Raw genomic sequence first — 12,880 nt, forward strand, 5'->3', positions numbered from 1 at the left:
CATTAACTTGCTCCACCTCGCAGCCACACGCACTCCGTCTGTCCAAAATATTGGCGTGCTGAACTGGTGATGTCCTTTCAGCACCCCGCCAGCAGTTGAGTGAGGAGCGATGAATGATTTCTGTGTGTGGGCTGCCAGCCTGCCGTCACAGCATAATATATTACGTATATTTGTTCATTTCCTTCTACAATACATATAGCGCTGTTGCTAATGACCTACCCCAAACATCAAATAAACAAATGAAAGCATCACTTAGTGTGTGTAGTCACATTTTATTGGCTACCAGCTGGTGAGAAATAGGATTAAACAATCAGGATCATGCATGTTCCCCTTTGCTGTTTGAAAGCCAGCTGTGGCATTCAACCCATGAATTCATCAGGCAACTTTTAACAGTCTTCACCTGTCTCGTTTTGTTTGGCCTATGTTCACTGTACCCTCAGATTGCTGTTCACGTTTGAGAGGAACCCAACGGCATCTTCTGCTGTTATCTGATGTGCTGTGTTTTCTGAGATGCATTTCTGTTCACCACAGTTGTAAAGAGTGATTCTTTGAGTTACTATAGCTTTCCTGTTAGCTTGAAACAGGCTTGCCATTCCCTATCTGACCCCACTCAAAGGTGTTTCTGCCTGCAGAACTGCTGTGTGTGAAAATCCCAGCAGTTCAGCAGTTTCCAAAATACTTAAACCAACCCATCTTTCACCCACATCAGTGCCACTGTCAGAGTCACTGGATCACATTTTCCCCATTCTGATGTTTGATGTGAACATGAACTGTAACTGTTGATCTGTATCTGCATAATTTTATGCATTGCGCTGCTGCCACAGGATTAGCTGATTGGATAATTGCATGAGCCTACCTATAGCCTAATAAAGTGGCTGGTGGGTGTATACTACCATTTGACCATTCCTATTCCCCCACCCGTTTTAAAAAAAATTAAAAATTAAAATTCTCTAATTGTATTTTACTTTGTTTATTTATGAAGATCATGTATACATAACATCAAATGTCAGTATATTGTATTAATCAACAACTTGATTGCTAGAACATTGCTGAATAATTTACTTCACTTAACTGACATTTTTTTTGTCTCCTTGTCACGTCAACACCGGAATCAGTGTTGCTCCCCACTCAAGGTAACACAGAGTGGCGTACAAGTGTGGCCGCTACAACTCCCAGAAATCAGAATGGCCTACAAACATGGCCACCAAAGACTACAACACCCAAAATCCACCATGAATTCTATCACGGTCGCCTTCATTCTGATCGCACACACCTGGACTCAATTATTCGGTCACACTCCACAGTATATAAGAACACTTATTCCACCACTACATTGCAAAGTATATGTTTAGCGTCTTGTACTTGTGAGAGTACAAGCCTTGTTGTTCTGCTATTGTGTTTCTGGTCATGATTACAATTCTGGTTCTTTGGTTTGTCTATTGCCTTGTTTACTCTGTTTGTACATTGTCTGACTTCTGTCTGTATTTTGACCTTGATTCTGGTTCATGGTTTGGATTTGCTTGCCTTTTTTGAAATTAAAGCTCTTAACCTGCAACGGTCATCATCTCTTCCTCCATGGTCCACTTTCATTTTGGTTAATGGTTTTCCTACATGAGCCACAAATCTGTTTGACTACCTACATCTGCTGATAGCAGTGCCAGTGGGATTTAGCCCTTCCTTCCTTGATCTCTACCAAATGAGATAATTCCAAAACTTCACATTTCATGCTAATACCATCATCAACCCCACCATATTTGTCATCTTGCAGATAGCTAACTAGATGAGCTGAGTCTCTGCAGTAACTCAGTGCAACTGTGTCATATACAGTCCCCTCCAAAAGTATTGGAATTAAACAAAATACTGACCAACAAATTAACACCAGAGTTGCTAAATACATCAGAAATATTTCAATATAAACATATTGAAACATGTAATGTGTTTCATAAAAAAATATATCACAAGTTATTGAAGAGAAATTGTTCAAATTATGCCTATACCATCACACTGTGAAGATCTTCAACACAACAGTCACTCACTAGGCATTTGAAATGTATTTTTATTTCAACAGCAAGAAATCTTAATCAAAACCTAAAACAAAGGATTTTCTGCATCTTCAATTCGAAAGTGAAACTCTACACGCACAGGGAGGTGTACTCCGTCTCAGACTGGTCACCTGCATGAAATATGTTCGAAATCAGTAAATGATACCAATACAGTTATAGTAACTGTTTAAATAATGCAACCTAGGAAACTCTTACTTGTTTGGTAGTAATCATAAACTTTGATCACCGCTGGCTTGAGATTCTTGACAGGAAGCACCTGTTTAATGTGTAGCTCATAGTTGACAGGAATATTCCTAGGGAGCTGTTAGAGATACACCAGACATCATATTAAACATACTCCATCATATCTGTTTTTTTGTGTGTAATAAATAAAGCATACATGTTTCTTGGAGCGCAGTTATATAGATAGATATACAATATAGATAGTGATTAATATCATATACATATTCTTAAACCTCCTCTTACCTCTTTGATATACATGATAATATGGTCATCTTTAGAATCAACCCGTTCCACCAAAATGCCTTTTTTCAGCTAAGAAAACAAGGTAATGATTATTCTACCATTATCATTTCAATAGCAAGGCTTTTGCATATTTGTTTATCTAGACATGTATATTACAGAACTTTTAGCAACATTGCCACTCCTTACTTCACCAGGATCTGCTGTGAACCCTGATAAGAGTTTTATGTCCACTATGACCATGTTAGTGCTGTTAAGTGTCCCAGTATATCTGGAAAAAAAGTGTTTGTCAATAACTTCAGGAGTATCCATAGCAATAATGAAAACAATAGAAAATAAAGTAATAATTATTGTCACTGCAGGTGTCTTAAGATGTTTAGTCATTAGTCATTATTATTGGAGTTATTTACTGTAAACTTTTAAATTAATGACTAAATAACTGTACTTCCATATACTCCAAAGACAGTTTTCTCATTTAAGGACAGAGTTTTATCAAGCATTCATTCTTACCCAACAGTGAACTTAAGAGACAAAGTTTGTCCAAATGATTTTGTGCAGTTTCCCTCTGTCTTAGCCGTGATGCTCAGTGTACTAGTTTCAGTAGGTGTGGGGACATTGTAGAAAAGTGCTGTCTGCAAGTAGGGATTTAAAAAAGTTAAACCATGAAGCAATCAATAAACAGATAATAAACATATAATAAAAACATAGAATAAACACATAATAAAAATAACAATAATAAACATTAATCAATTAATTTGAATAATGTTTAATAAATTGTAGAGACTTGTATAAAAATATTTGTTAGGGGAACTGGGTAGTCAGTGTTTTTCTCTGAATTAGAATAGCGTTTCATTTAGACACAAGGTTTGTAGATAGTAAGAGTCAGATGCACTGACCTGCACTGACACACAGCTGGAGCCCGTCACTTCAATGCTGTATTTGCCAGGAACATCCTGCAATGATCTTTCTTGGTACAGTAACTTGTTGTTCTGGTTCACATCAAAGTTGTGACTGTGTCCATCTGCTGACTTTACAGTTACAGTGCTAGAGCCGTCTGAGCTGAACACTTTAGTGGAGTACAGAGCCAGAGCTTGGAGGGCCACAACTGTGTCCTGATTGAAAAGAAAAAAGAATTTGCTATAAAATTATAATTTTATATAATTTTATAATTTTATAAAATAAAATTATGTTGCCTCTTGGCCAGGTCGTCATTGTAAATGAGAACTGGTTCTCAATTGACTTACCTGGTTAAATAAAGGTTATTATTATTATTAAAATTTAAACATTGATTTATCATTAAACTGACTAATTGCAGAACAAGCTAAAGTACCTGGGTGGATGAAAAGCCTCCATAAGGATTTTGCTGCTTCACCAGCCAGCTGACTATCCTATTAGCATATCCCAAATCAGCAGTAGAGAGTTGACCTGCAGTGAGAACAGCTAGCAGCACGTAGGAACTGATTTCCACTGACAAGGCCTCAGAGTCATCTGATGCTGACTGAGACCAGTGAAGCCGACCATCTAAAACAAGAGAGACTCAAGATAATTAAGACATGTTTGCATAACCGTAATAACACTTCTACAGCACAAACCCATGATCGCTTATTTATTATCTTTTATTTAGATCTTTTTACTTTGATTTTTTTTTAAATGGAAAATAGACTAAAACATGACACTCCTGTCCTGAGCTGCTGTGAGTCACCCTGGCAATCATACATTTATGTAGGATTCTAGATGGTTTGAATTAAGGGCGTTTTGAAGTGCACATATCATATACCAGCTCAGATATCTCTGGCATCATTGCCTTGTCCCTGTGCTAGCTAACAAAAATTGATAAAGCTTGCTACCATCAGCCTCAGAGACACACCGAGACCTGTGGAGAGCACACAGATCATAAGAGAAAAAAAGCTTTTCACTTTAACAAAGCTTTGTTTTTGACTGCCTAGTTAGTGTGATTTTAGCTGGCTATTTCACTATTATTGGCTCTGTGCTGCTGTCTTGTGATCTTGCAGAATAAACACAGTTGACACCTTCGAAATGATCATGGGCATTAAAATGTAACACTAAATCAGATGATGATGTGCCTAACATTAAGCAGTTTTGTATAAAAGGCACTGCAGTTTTAGTTAAAGTAACTAGTATTTCATTAACTTGTTAAGAACAACGCTATATGGAAAAATGCGTTCATGGCTTGAATCTTATTACTGATAGCATAGAATTGTTTTTTATTATCATAATGGCAGTTAAGTGATACAAAGTACTGTTAGGATTTGTGTCAAGGGGTCCAACATAGGATCCTGCCTCACGAAAAAAAAAAAAAAAAAATCTTGAAAAAAACAGCAACACTCATTTAAATTTGTATTCCAAAACCATTATAGTTTGGGGCACATGCCCCGGTAAAGTATTTTGTCAGGGAATGCGCCTGACTCATAACTAACTAACTTCATTGTGGGATAATCAACAGCAGACTGAGACTGAAGCCAAGCCTCTGCTGATTCAGTTTGGAGTTCATTCTTTGGTTTTCACTCAGTGAATCATCCAGAAAACAGTTTATGCAACCTGAAGTAGCATGCTATGTTTTCTAATTCACTGCATATCCAAGTGGTTTGCCCTCTGATTAATTCGCTCAGTGGCGAATCATGGATTTGCAATTTCCCAATATATACACTGCAAAAACTGATATCTTAGCAAGTAAGAATATCTTGAATATGGGCAAATTAATCTGATATACCAGCTGATATCTACAAAGTTGAAACAGAAGACACATGCAGCCAGAACTCATACCTGCCATTGGGTGCCCCGCAAAACCAGGAGCTAATTTTTCCTTCTACTCCTCATCTAAAGAGATCGAGAATGCTATATTTGTGGCTGTGTCTGGAAGGCCCTTTTTGTCCAATGAGGAATTGCCAGCCAAGCCAAATCGTCATGGAGCAGATCTGATTTAGCCTCTACTATCTCACAGGCTAAAGGTAAACACATAGACACATGTCTACCCCAGGTGCTGGGGTACACATGTATCTGTGAGTATCAAGGAAGCAACGCAAGTGTCAATTCAGCACTGATTGCAGGTGCTCAGATGATATTTTGCTAAAGGCCTTTGAGATTGCTACATGCATTGCACACACAGGCTACACGTTGGCACTTTTGTTCCTTGCATTCGATTGCTCAAATTGGCAGCAATTAACTCCTTTGTGAGTAAGCTGATTGAAACTGCACTCCTGGCAGTAGCACACTTAGCCCAGGATGCAGAGTGGCTCTCAGCCAATTTGATCCTGGGCTGACTGATATTGAAAAGTCTGAACTGCACTCACAGACCTCTAGTAGGTGTCAGAGTGCTCGATCAAACCAGCAGACACATGGAAAACACCTCCCACTGCTGAAGAATCCTGTGGAGCCCATCCATGATGGACAGGGGTTGGTAGTGGAACACTTCACAGTGAAAATATTGCTCGCTGGGCAGCAACTGAACAGACCAGAGTCAAGAGTTTTACAAGGACACAGACTTCAGTTCCACTGGTGACCTCTGTCTGTTATGCTCTTCCACAGAGTCCAGCCTGGGACTTTATATACTTCTGTTAGACTCACTGAGATCTTTTCCTTTGGAGCCTATGCAGGATGTAAATGGAGATGGATTTCTCTGAAAGCCACTTTCTTGCTGGCAATTATATTTAGGCATCATATTTATTGTGTAGAATGTGGTGAAGTAAAATCTACATTACACATTGTTTCTCCATGAGTTGCTTGCAGTAGCATTTTTACCATTTCCAATTATTACGTTCAACAGTTTTACTTGTAGAAATGTAGATTGTCCCATTTGTTATAAATATAAATGTCACAATTTTTTCTAATAATTCAGTACCTCCTGAAATGGCAACATTCTTTAACTCTTGTAGTAGGTGCTCCCGAACTTCTTTCTCTCCAGCCAGACTGAAAGTGTAGGCCAACAGTGCAGTGGTGTAGGTGTTTGCCAGGTCACCAACAGAAGACTTGAGGCACAACAGTCCTTTATTCACAACAGGATCCTGCAATCAAAATGTACATTATCATTTAGAAGAAAACAATGATTTGGAAAGTTTCTTTAAAGGCAGCACTTATCCATAAAAAGGCTGGTACAAATTTTCAATTTAATCACAATTTAAGACAACTTTATTAAATCAGTGTGCTCCTGGTTGAATTAACTAATGTGATTGTGATTTAGATTGGATGCATTTTACCAGTGCAGTGAAAAGATTGTGAACATTTAACAGTATCATCCTCTTACCTGGACTGTATTACCCAATTCAAGCAACGATGCAGTGATGTAGGCAGTAATAGTCACGTCATCATTTACACCACCCTACAGTAGATTAGAACGATATGCATGATATGTAGATAAACACAGAAATTCAATACTTTTATTCAGATATGTGTTAGTAAAGGGTTGCCTGAGTAGCATACATACCTTCATTCTGTTATTGAACAAACTACCTTTTCTTATAAAACAGCCGTCTGATCTCTGCATCCTTATGAGCCATTGCTTTGCACTGTTAATGTTTTTTGGATCAATAAAGATGTAACGTTGTGCTTTGCCAAACGTCCTCAAGACAAAAGCAGTTAACCTGGTGATGGAGATTTATTTGTAAAAATAGTTTTATACATTTGAGAATTATATAATAATTAAAAATAACTAACAAATTCTCAGGAAAATAAGTTTTAGGCTGTATCTTGTGTAACTTGTATCATCAACACTACCTGTTTACCTCATTAAGAAATTCTTACCATGTGTTCTCCTCTCCCCTGCCAAATGTGCTATATGCACCATTTATATGTTTATAGTTAAGTTGCCTCTGGTATCCTGTGTAAAGTAAAACGATTTTATTCTGGTTATTTCAGAAAAAATCTATTTAGAATGATTATTATTAGCCTTAAAATATTAAAAATAGAAAGATAATCCCACGAACCACTCTTAAGGAAACCAGTAGCCCTCTCACGGATGGCTGTGGTGAGCTGCTCAGTGCTCTCTAGATACTGAAGAATGTAGATATTGGGGGCAAGGAGAGCAATGTTTTGTTCACCACACCCATATGGCATCTTTAGCAGCCCATCCAGATTTTTTAATGCACGGCCAAGTATATCTCCTACAAAAGAACACAATAATATTCTTTATCTATTTAGCTAAATGATGTTGGAAATGACAAAAACATACAGTTAATGAACAGTTTAGACCACATGAAAAATTAGAGCTGTTCTAAATATATAGAAGCTCCATTGCACCAGTTCCAATTTAAAAATTGAAAAACATTTATAGAATGCTGACTAGGTATGGTAAAAAGCATTTTATTGTTGCATTTGCATGCTCCTGAGATAAAGACATTGCATGCACAGTTATGATTTGTTCATTTAAAAGCATGAAGCTGAATAGCCATCTGTGACAGCACCAGACCTAGGACCTGAGAAAACTCCTTGTTAAGGCACCTGGGAAAATCATGACTCCAGTCATATTGGAGGTCTGCCAAGAGGCCATGAGAAACCGGGTAGGCAAATGCTATGTTTCTCAGAATGCATCGTCCAGCCCCATTGTTCTTGTCCCAAAGCCAGATGGAAGTGTACACTTTTGTGATGATCAAATACTGACTGAAATCTCTCCATTCTACCCCATGGTCCACGTATACAAACCTTTTACTAAAGGACACTTGAATGTGCCACTAGCTCCACGGACTGGGAAAAGACAGCATTCTGAACCCTTGAGCTTCTAGTACAGTGGTCTTGCCATTTGGGGTCCATGGAGCACCTGCATATCTTAATGATATCTGCATATGGTGTAAATCACAGTACCACTCGGAAACCCCACAAAGTACTGTCTTGGCCCTAGAAGTTGTTAACTACCTTGGCTTTACAGTGGGAAAGAGAAAAGCCTCAGCTCATGAAAGCAACATTGCAACATGGTCCCAACCCCACACCAAAAACCAGGTGAAAACCATTCTAGGGTATTACAGACAATTCATTCCCAGCTTGGTTTCCATAGCAACATGACTGAATTATCTAACTTGAAAGACTAACCAAGTCAGATGGACAGATGGATTTGCAGCCACATAGACAGAAAGGCATAATTGAAATCAGCCGTACTGTAATTTGTTGCTTCCCAATTATGCAACAGTCTATTTAATAGGTGGTAGAGAAGCTCAGATATTACTTGCTGGGGTGGAATTCATCTTTGGTCCCTATCATACTTCTTTTGAAATGGATAGTTAGGATGGGTTAGGTTTGCAGTGGAACACTGGGCGAGGAACACCCATGAAAATGCTGAGACTTTGTCCAGAAGCTGTTAAAGCCTGTGGTCTTATGCTCCCAGGAGCTTTGAGTTAGGAAGGGATTTATGTAGGAAAACATTCAGCACCATGCCAACGTCTCTATAGCAGACACTAATCTTTATATGTGGTGCTGTGAAGACAGTTACCTTAAAGCTGTGGTTTCCACATTGGGCTATGAGCACCCCAGTGGTATGCAAGGTGACAATGGGGGTACGCCCAAAAATCCATTCATTTAATTTTATCCAACTCTAGAAAGCATTACAATACAGTCCATGTATTTCTCATAGGCAAAAATAAACTTCTGCACCCTCTAGTGTGCAAACATTATATTAGACAGTGTTCTGAAGGTCAAATAAAAGGCATTCAATCAAATTACACTATCTTTTGCTTCAGAAAAATGCATCCATTCGCACATAATTTATCGCCAGCATTTCTCTCACACAGCTAGTTAGAGTAGCTAAGTGACACGCAAGCTAAAAAAATGGATAAATGGCTGAGAAGCACTCAATCTATAACCAGAGAGGCAATTGCCAACAGCAGGTGTAGCTCAACTGCAGGTATATATCTGGTACATTCATGAAGAGTCAATTATGGAAGATACTGCCTGCAAACCTCTGGAAGCCATGACAACTGGGGAGGACATTTCTACACTTTGGACAGCTTTGTTATAGCACATGGACATTTGTGGATAAAAAGTGTGGGCATATGTACAGATGGAACAAAAGCCCTGACAGAGATGCCGAGTGGGGTGGTAACTTATCTGCAGGAAGTTGCACCAAATGCAGATCCATGCCAGTTAAATTTGGATTCATCTAAAAATTTTATTTCATCTGATCCAAATGTTCTTTTGCAATTTTCACCCTTGCGTTCATATTCTTGAGGCTGATGAATGGTTTTCACCGCATTACTCTTCCTCTGTACCCATGCTCGTTGATCCTGTTTTGAGTAGTTTGTGCACTAAGATGTAGTCGGTAATTCTTTTAAAAAACTTCCTTCATTCTTCTTAGTCACAAACACTGATCTGATGGTACAGTGTTTGTTTGGAGAAAGACAGGAGAAGAATTCCAACAGACTGCACTAAGGGTATGAAAGCACGGATGTGGCTGGGAATGTATTTTCCTACAGTAGTGTTGGTGAGCTTGTGTTCATTGATGGCATCAGAGTACAGTGAAGTGTACAGAGGCAGTCTGGATGCAAGCTTGCAAAAATTAGCAAAGAAATTTTTCAGCAGGATAATGATCCAATGCAGACCAGCTGCCTTTAAAAAGAAGACTTCCCAAAGCCCTAATCTAAGCCCTATAAAGCCTCTATGGGAAGAAATGGAGAAGAAATTAGCAGATTGTCGATGCTCTAGTATGGATGAACTGAAAGATTTATTGGTTGAAACCTGGAGGAAACTTCCATCACAGTTGTTACAGAAACTGTTTGATTCCATGCCCAGATGCTGTCAAGAAGTTCCGTGAAACATAGAATGGCAAACTAAATACTAAAACCTTGTAACTGTGATCTGTAATGAAGCCTTATAAAGTATCTTTTTTTTTTTTTTTCAAATAATTGCCACTTGGTTTGACATGTTTTCTAATCCAGTGAAATTCATACAATTGTAAGTGTTGCTTAAGTATCCAAATACTTTTTGTGGCCACTGCAGCTATATTGTATTCGGTATATTGTATTGTTCTTCTATAGTGTTCAAAGGTGGTCTAGACACTACTGAAAAAACCCATCTTGGACACCTCTACTTAAGACAAATCTGGCAACCACACAGGAATGAACTATACACAGGTGACTATACACAGTATATAATACAAAAAATTACCTTAAAGTTGCAAAGTTCTTTTATTTACCCTAATTTCTTCTGTCTTACCAAGTACTGAGACAGAAGCTCGTGCTGATCCCTCTATTACATCCTCAGGAAGAATCAGCTCCAACTCTTCAGAGACACTGTTGCCTGTGAGAGAGATAAAAGGCAGCTCTATCATTATTGAGCAGTAGAACATAGTATGTGCACCAGTTTTCAACCAACCAGACTTGATATGAATCAAAATGCAAAAATATTTGAAAGCCTGACCCTGTGGACATAATAACCAGCTCTGGCTCTTTGTCTTCTCAGTTCCTTCAGCCTAAAGGGAAAATAGTATTATTAGATCATAACATAATAAATAACAGGTTTACAAATGTAAGGTTATGCTTATTTTAAAGACACTAACCTGTACAATCAGGCTTCGTGTAACTGTGTCAATACGGCCTCTTTCTGGAACACTCACAATCTCGTTATCACACACAGTCTGGGATTGTTCTGCCTCTGCACTCACTGTCACTTTCAAGACTCCTGTAGCATAATAACATCCATTGCAGCAGACAACTCAATATTGTATGTTCTTGATATTTTTACGACAAAGTACAGTTACATTGTAAAAACACGTTTTGTTAGAATACTTAAGAGGTGTAGTTAGGTGAGCTACTGCAATATCCAATCAATTCAACATCTTTCTTTCCTTTAGGAGAGGAGTGTGTATACAGTCAGTGGGCCTCAGTTATCAAGCTGGATACAAACAGATTTATTCGTATATCATTTCTGTGAGCATTTACACAAGAAATTTGGTATTCATAAAAATTTTGTGCATTTGGAAAAACGATTGTATCCTAATCGTGCCCCTGAATGTGTATCAATTTACACATAATAAGACTAACTAATGTAAACCTCGACTTGATTGACTTCAAATCATAATTTGCATGGATTACTGCGCTTTTATATATGAAATACACTCTTGAGTTTAATTACTTTATTTTTATAACATTTACAGCATTTAGCAGATGCCCATTTAGCAGATCCAGAGTGACTTATAGTTTCTATCAAAAACACATCTTCATGATAGTTCACTAGGACATAGAATAAGAATACCATTGAGAAAAATTCGTGAAAACCAGTCATTTCATATTACTGACACATATTTATGAATATAAAAAAATAAAGAAAGTGAGCCAACACAAACCCATAAAATATAAATAACCCTGCAAAACACATTGTCTGCCATTTCTGGTTTCTAAGGAATTCTTATAAATTAGCTAATTAGGTTAGTTGCTTTCAGTCATCTGCTGTCTGGTAAATTTCACAATGATCATAAATAGGCTAAGACAGGTTTCCCAAATTTTTTTGAGCAAACGACCCCAGACGAACATTATGAATTTTCTGCAACCTAAAGCCTTGACCAACCTAGAAAACAGACTTTTTGGTAGGTTTAAAGGCTACATGAAAGGTATTCATAACTGTAATCGGAAACCCGGTTAGTTTTAGTAGCCTACGCAATAGGGGTCTAGAATAGTACATTTTACAAGTATACAATTTCAGTATACTTGTACTATACTTGAAAGTAGCATACACATCCCTAGTTTGTTTAGCAGAGGTAGACTGACATGAAAATGTATCCATTTTTATTGCTGAGCTACTCTAGTGCAGTCAGGATAGTGAAAAAGACTAAAATAACATCTAGTCTATTAATTTAAATGTGGCTTGTCTGAATGTCTTAATTTGTAAAATAAATGAATGAAACAAAAGAGGAGAAGTTCTTCCACTACCCCATTTGTTAATCAAGCATCCCCACACCCTGGGCTAAGAAATTGAAGCAAACACCAATTTCTTTTATTCCTATGTTATTAATGCTTGAAATAAATAACATCTTTAAGCTTCCACATAAAATTTTGTTTACAAAATGTAACATTTTGTTTAAATGCTTAAAGCTTCAATAGGCCTGGGCTTCTTAATTTTTAAAGTAGTTCTGATGAAACAAAAATTCTATACTGCATGTGCAGTGTAAAAAGTCAGAATTCATTTGGCAGTGGTCAGGAAGACTAAAAAAACAGTCACTGCCACCTCTATTTTACATCACTGTCATTTAGTTCGTAGTTGGGCAAAGTAGGATACCACAAAATCAGGTTATGAGAAATTAAACTAGACCATTTAAGCAACATTTCAAGCAGGAAAATGTCGTTTTAGCATTGCGTCTGTCCTAAAAGTGGGTCTCAGCAGGCAGTGTTGCACATGCATATACCCCCCCACACCCACAC

The 12,880-nt window shown here is 37.8% G+C and overlaps 1 protein-coding gene across 8 annotated transcripts in view; it reads right to left on the reverse strand.

Moving 5' to 3' along the window:
* The window catches only part of LOC128317058 (alpha-2-macroglobulin-like), a 33,044-nt gene that overhangs the window by 7,138 nt on the left and 13,026 nt on the right, over positions 1–12,880 (reverse strand). For 5 of the 8 annotated variants that reach the window (XR_008303556.1, XR_008303555.1, XM_053239668.1 and 2 more), the window contains exons 20-33: positions 11,023–11,144; positions 10,884–10,935; positions 10,680–10,763; positions 7,466–7,642; positions 7,284–7,359; positions 6,967–7,123; positions 6,787–6,861; positions 6,385–6,547; positions 3,856–4,046; positions 3,422–3,637; positions 3,036–3,157; positions 2,715–2,796; positions 2,529–2,597; positions 2,259–2,364 (exon numbers count right to left, since the gene is read on the reverse strand). Coding sequence is in view for 6 of the 8 variants with exons in the window: in XM_053239668.1 (XP_053095643.1) it covers positions 2,259–2,364; positions 2,529–2,597; positions 2,715–2,796; positions 3,036–3,157; positions 3,422–3,637; positions 3,856–4,046; positions 6,385–6,547; positions 6,787–6,861; positions 6,967–7,123; positions 7,284–7,359; positions 7,466–7,642; positions 10,680–10,763; positions 10,884–10,935; positions 11,023–11,144 (1,692 nt within the window). In the remaining 2 variants the exon portion in view is untranslated. Of the gene's footprint in view, positions 1–2,040; positions 2,174–2,258; positions 2,365–2,528; positions 2,598–2,714; positions 2,797–3,035; positions 3,158–3,421; positions 3,638–3,855; positions 4,047–6,384; positions 6,548–6,786; positions 6,862–6,966; positions 7,124–7,283; positions 7,360–7,465; positions 7,643–10,679; positions 10,764–10,883; positions 10,936–11,022; positions 11,145–12,880 lie in introns of those variants that run through there. The other 3 variants (XM_053239671.1, XM_053239669.1, XM_053239667.1) reach the window with 1 other exon arrangement.

This window comes from Pangasianodon hypophthalmus, chromosome 14, assembly GCF_027358585.1.
Source record: "Pangasianodon hypophthalmus isolate fPanHyp1 chromosome 14, fPanHyp1.pri, whole genome shotgun sequence".
NCBI classification, from domain to species: domain Eukaryota; kingdom Metazoa; phylum Chordata; class Actinopteri; order Siluriformes; family Pangasiidae; genus Pangasianodon; species Pangasianodon hypophthalmus.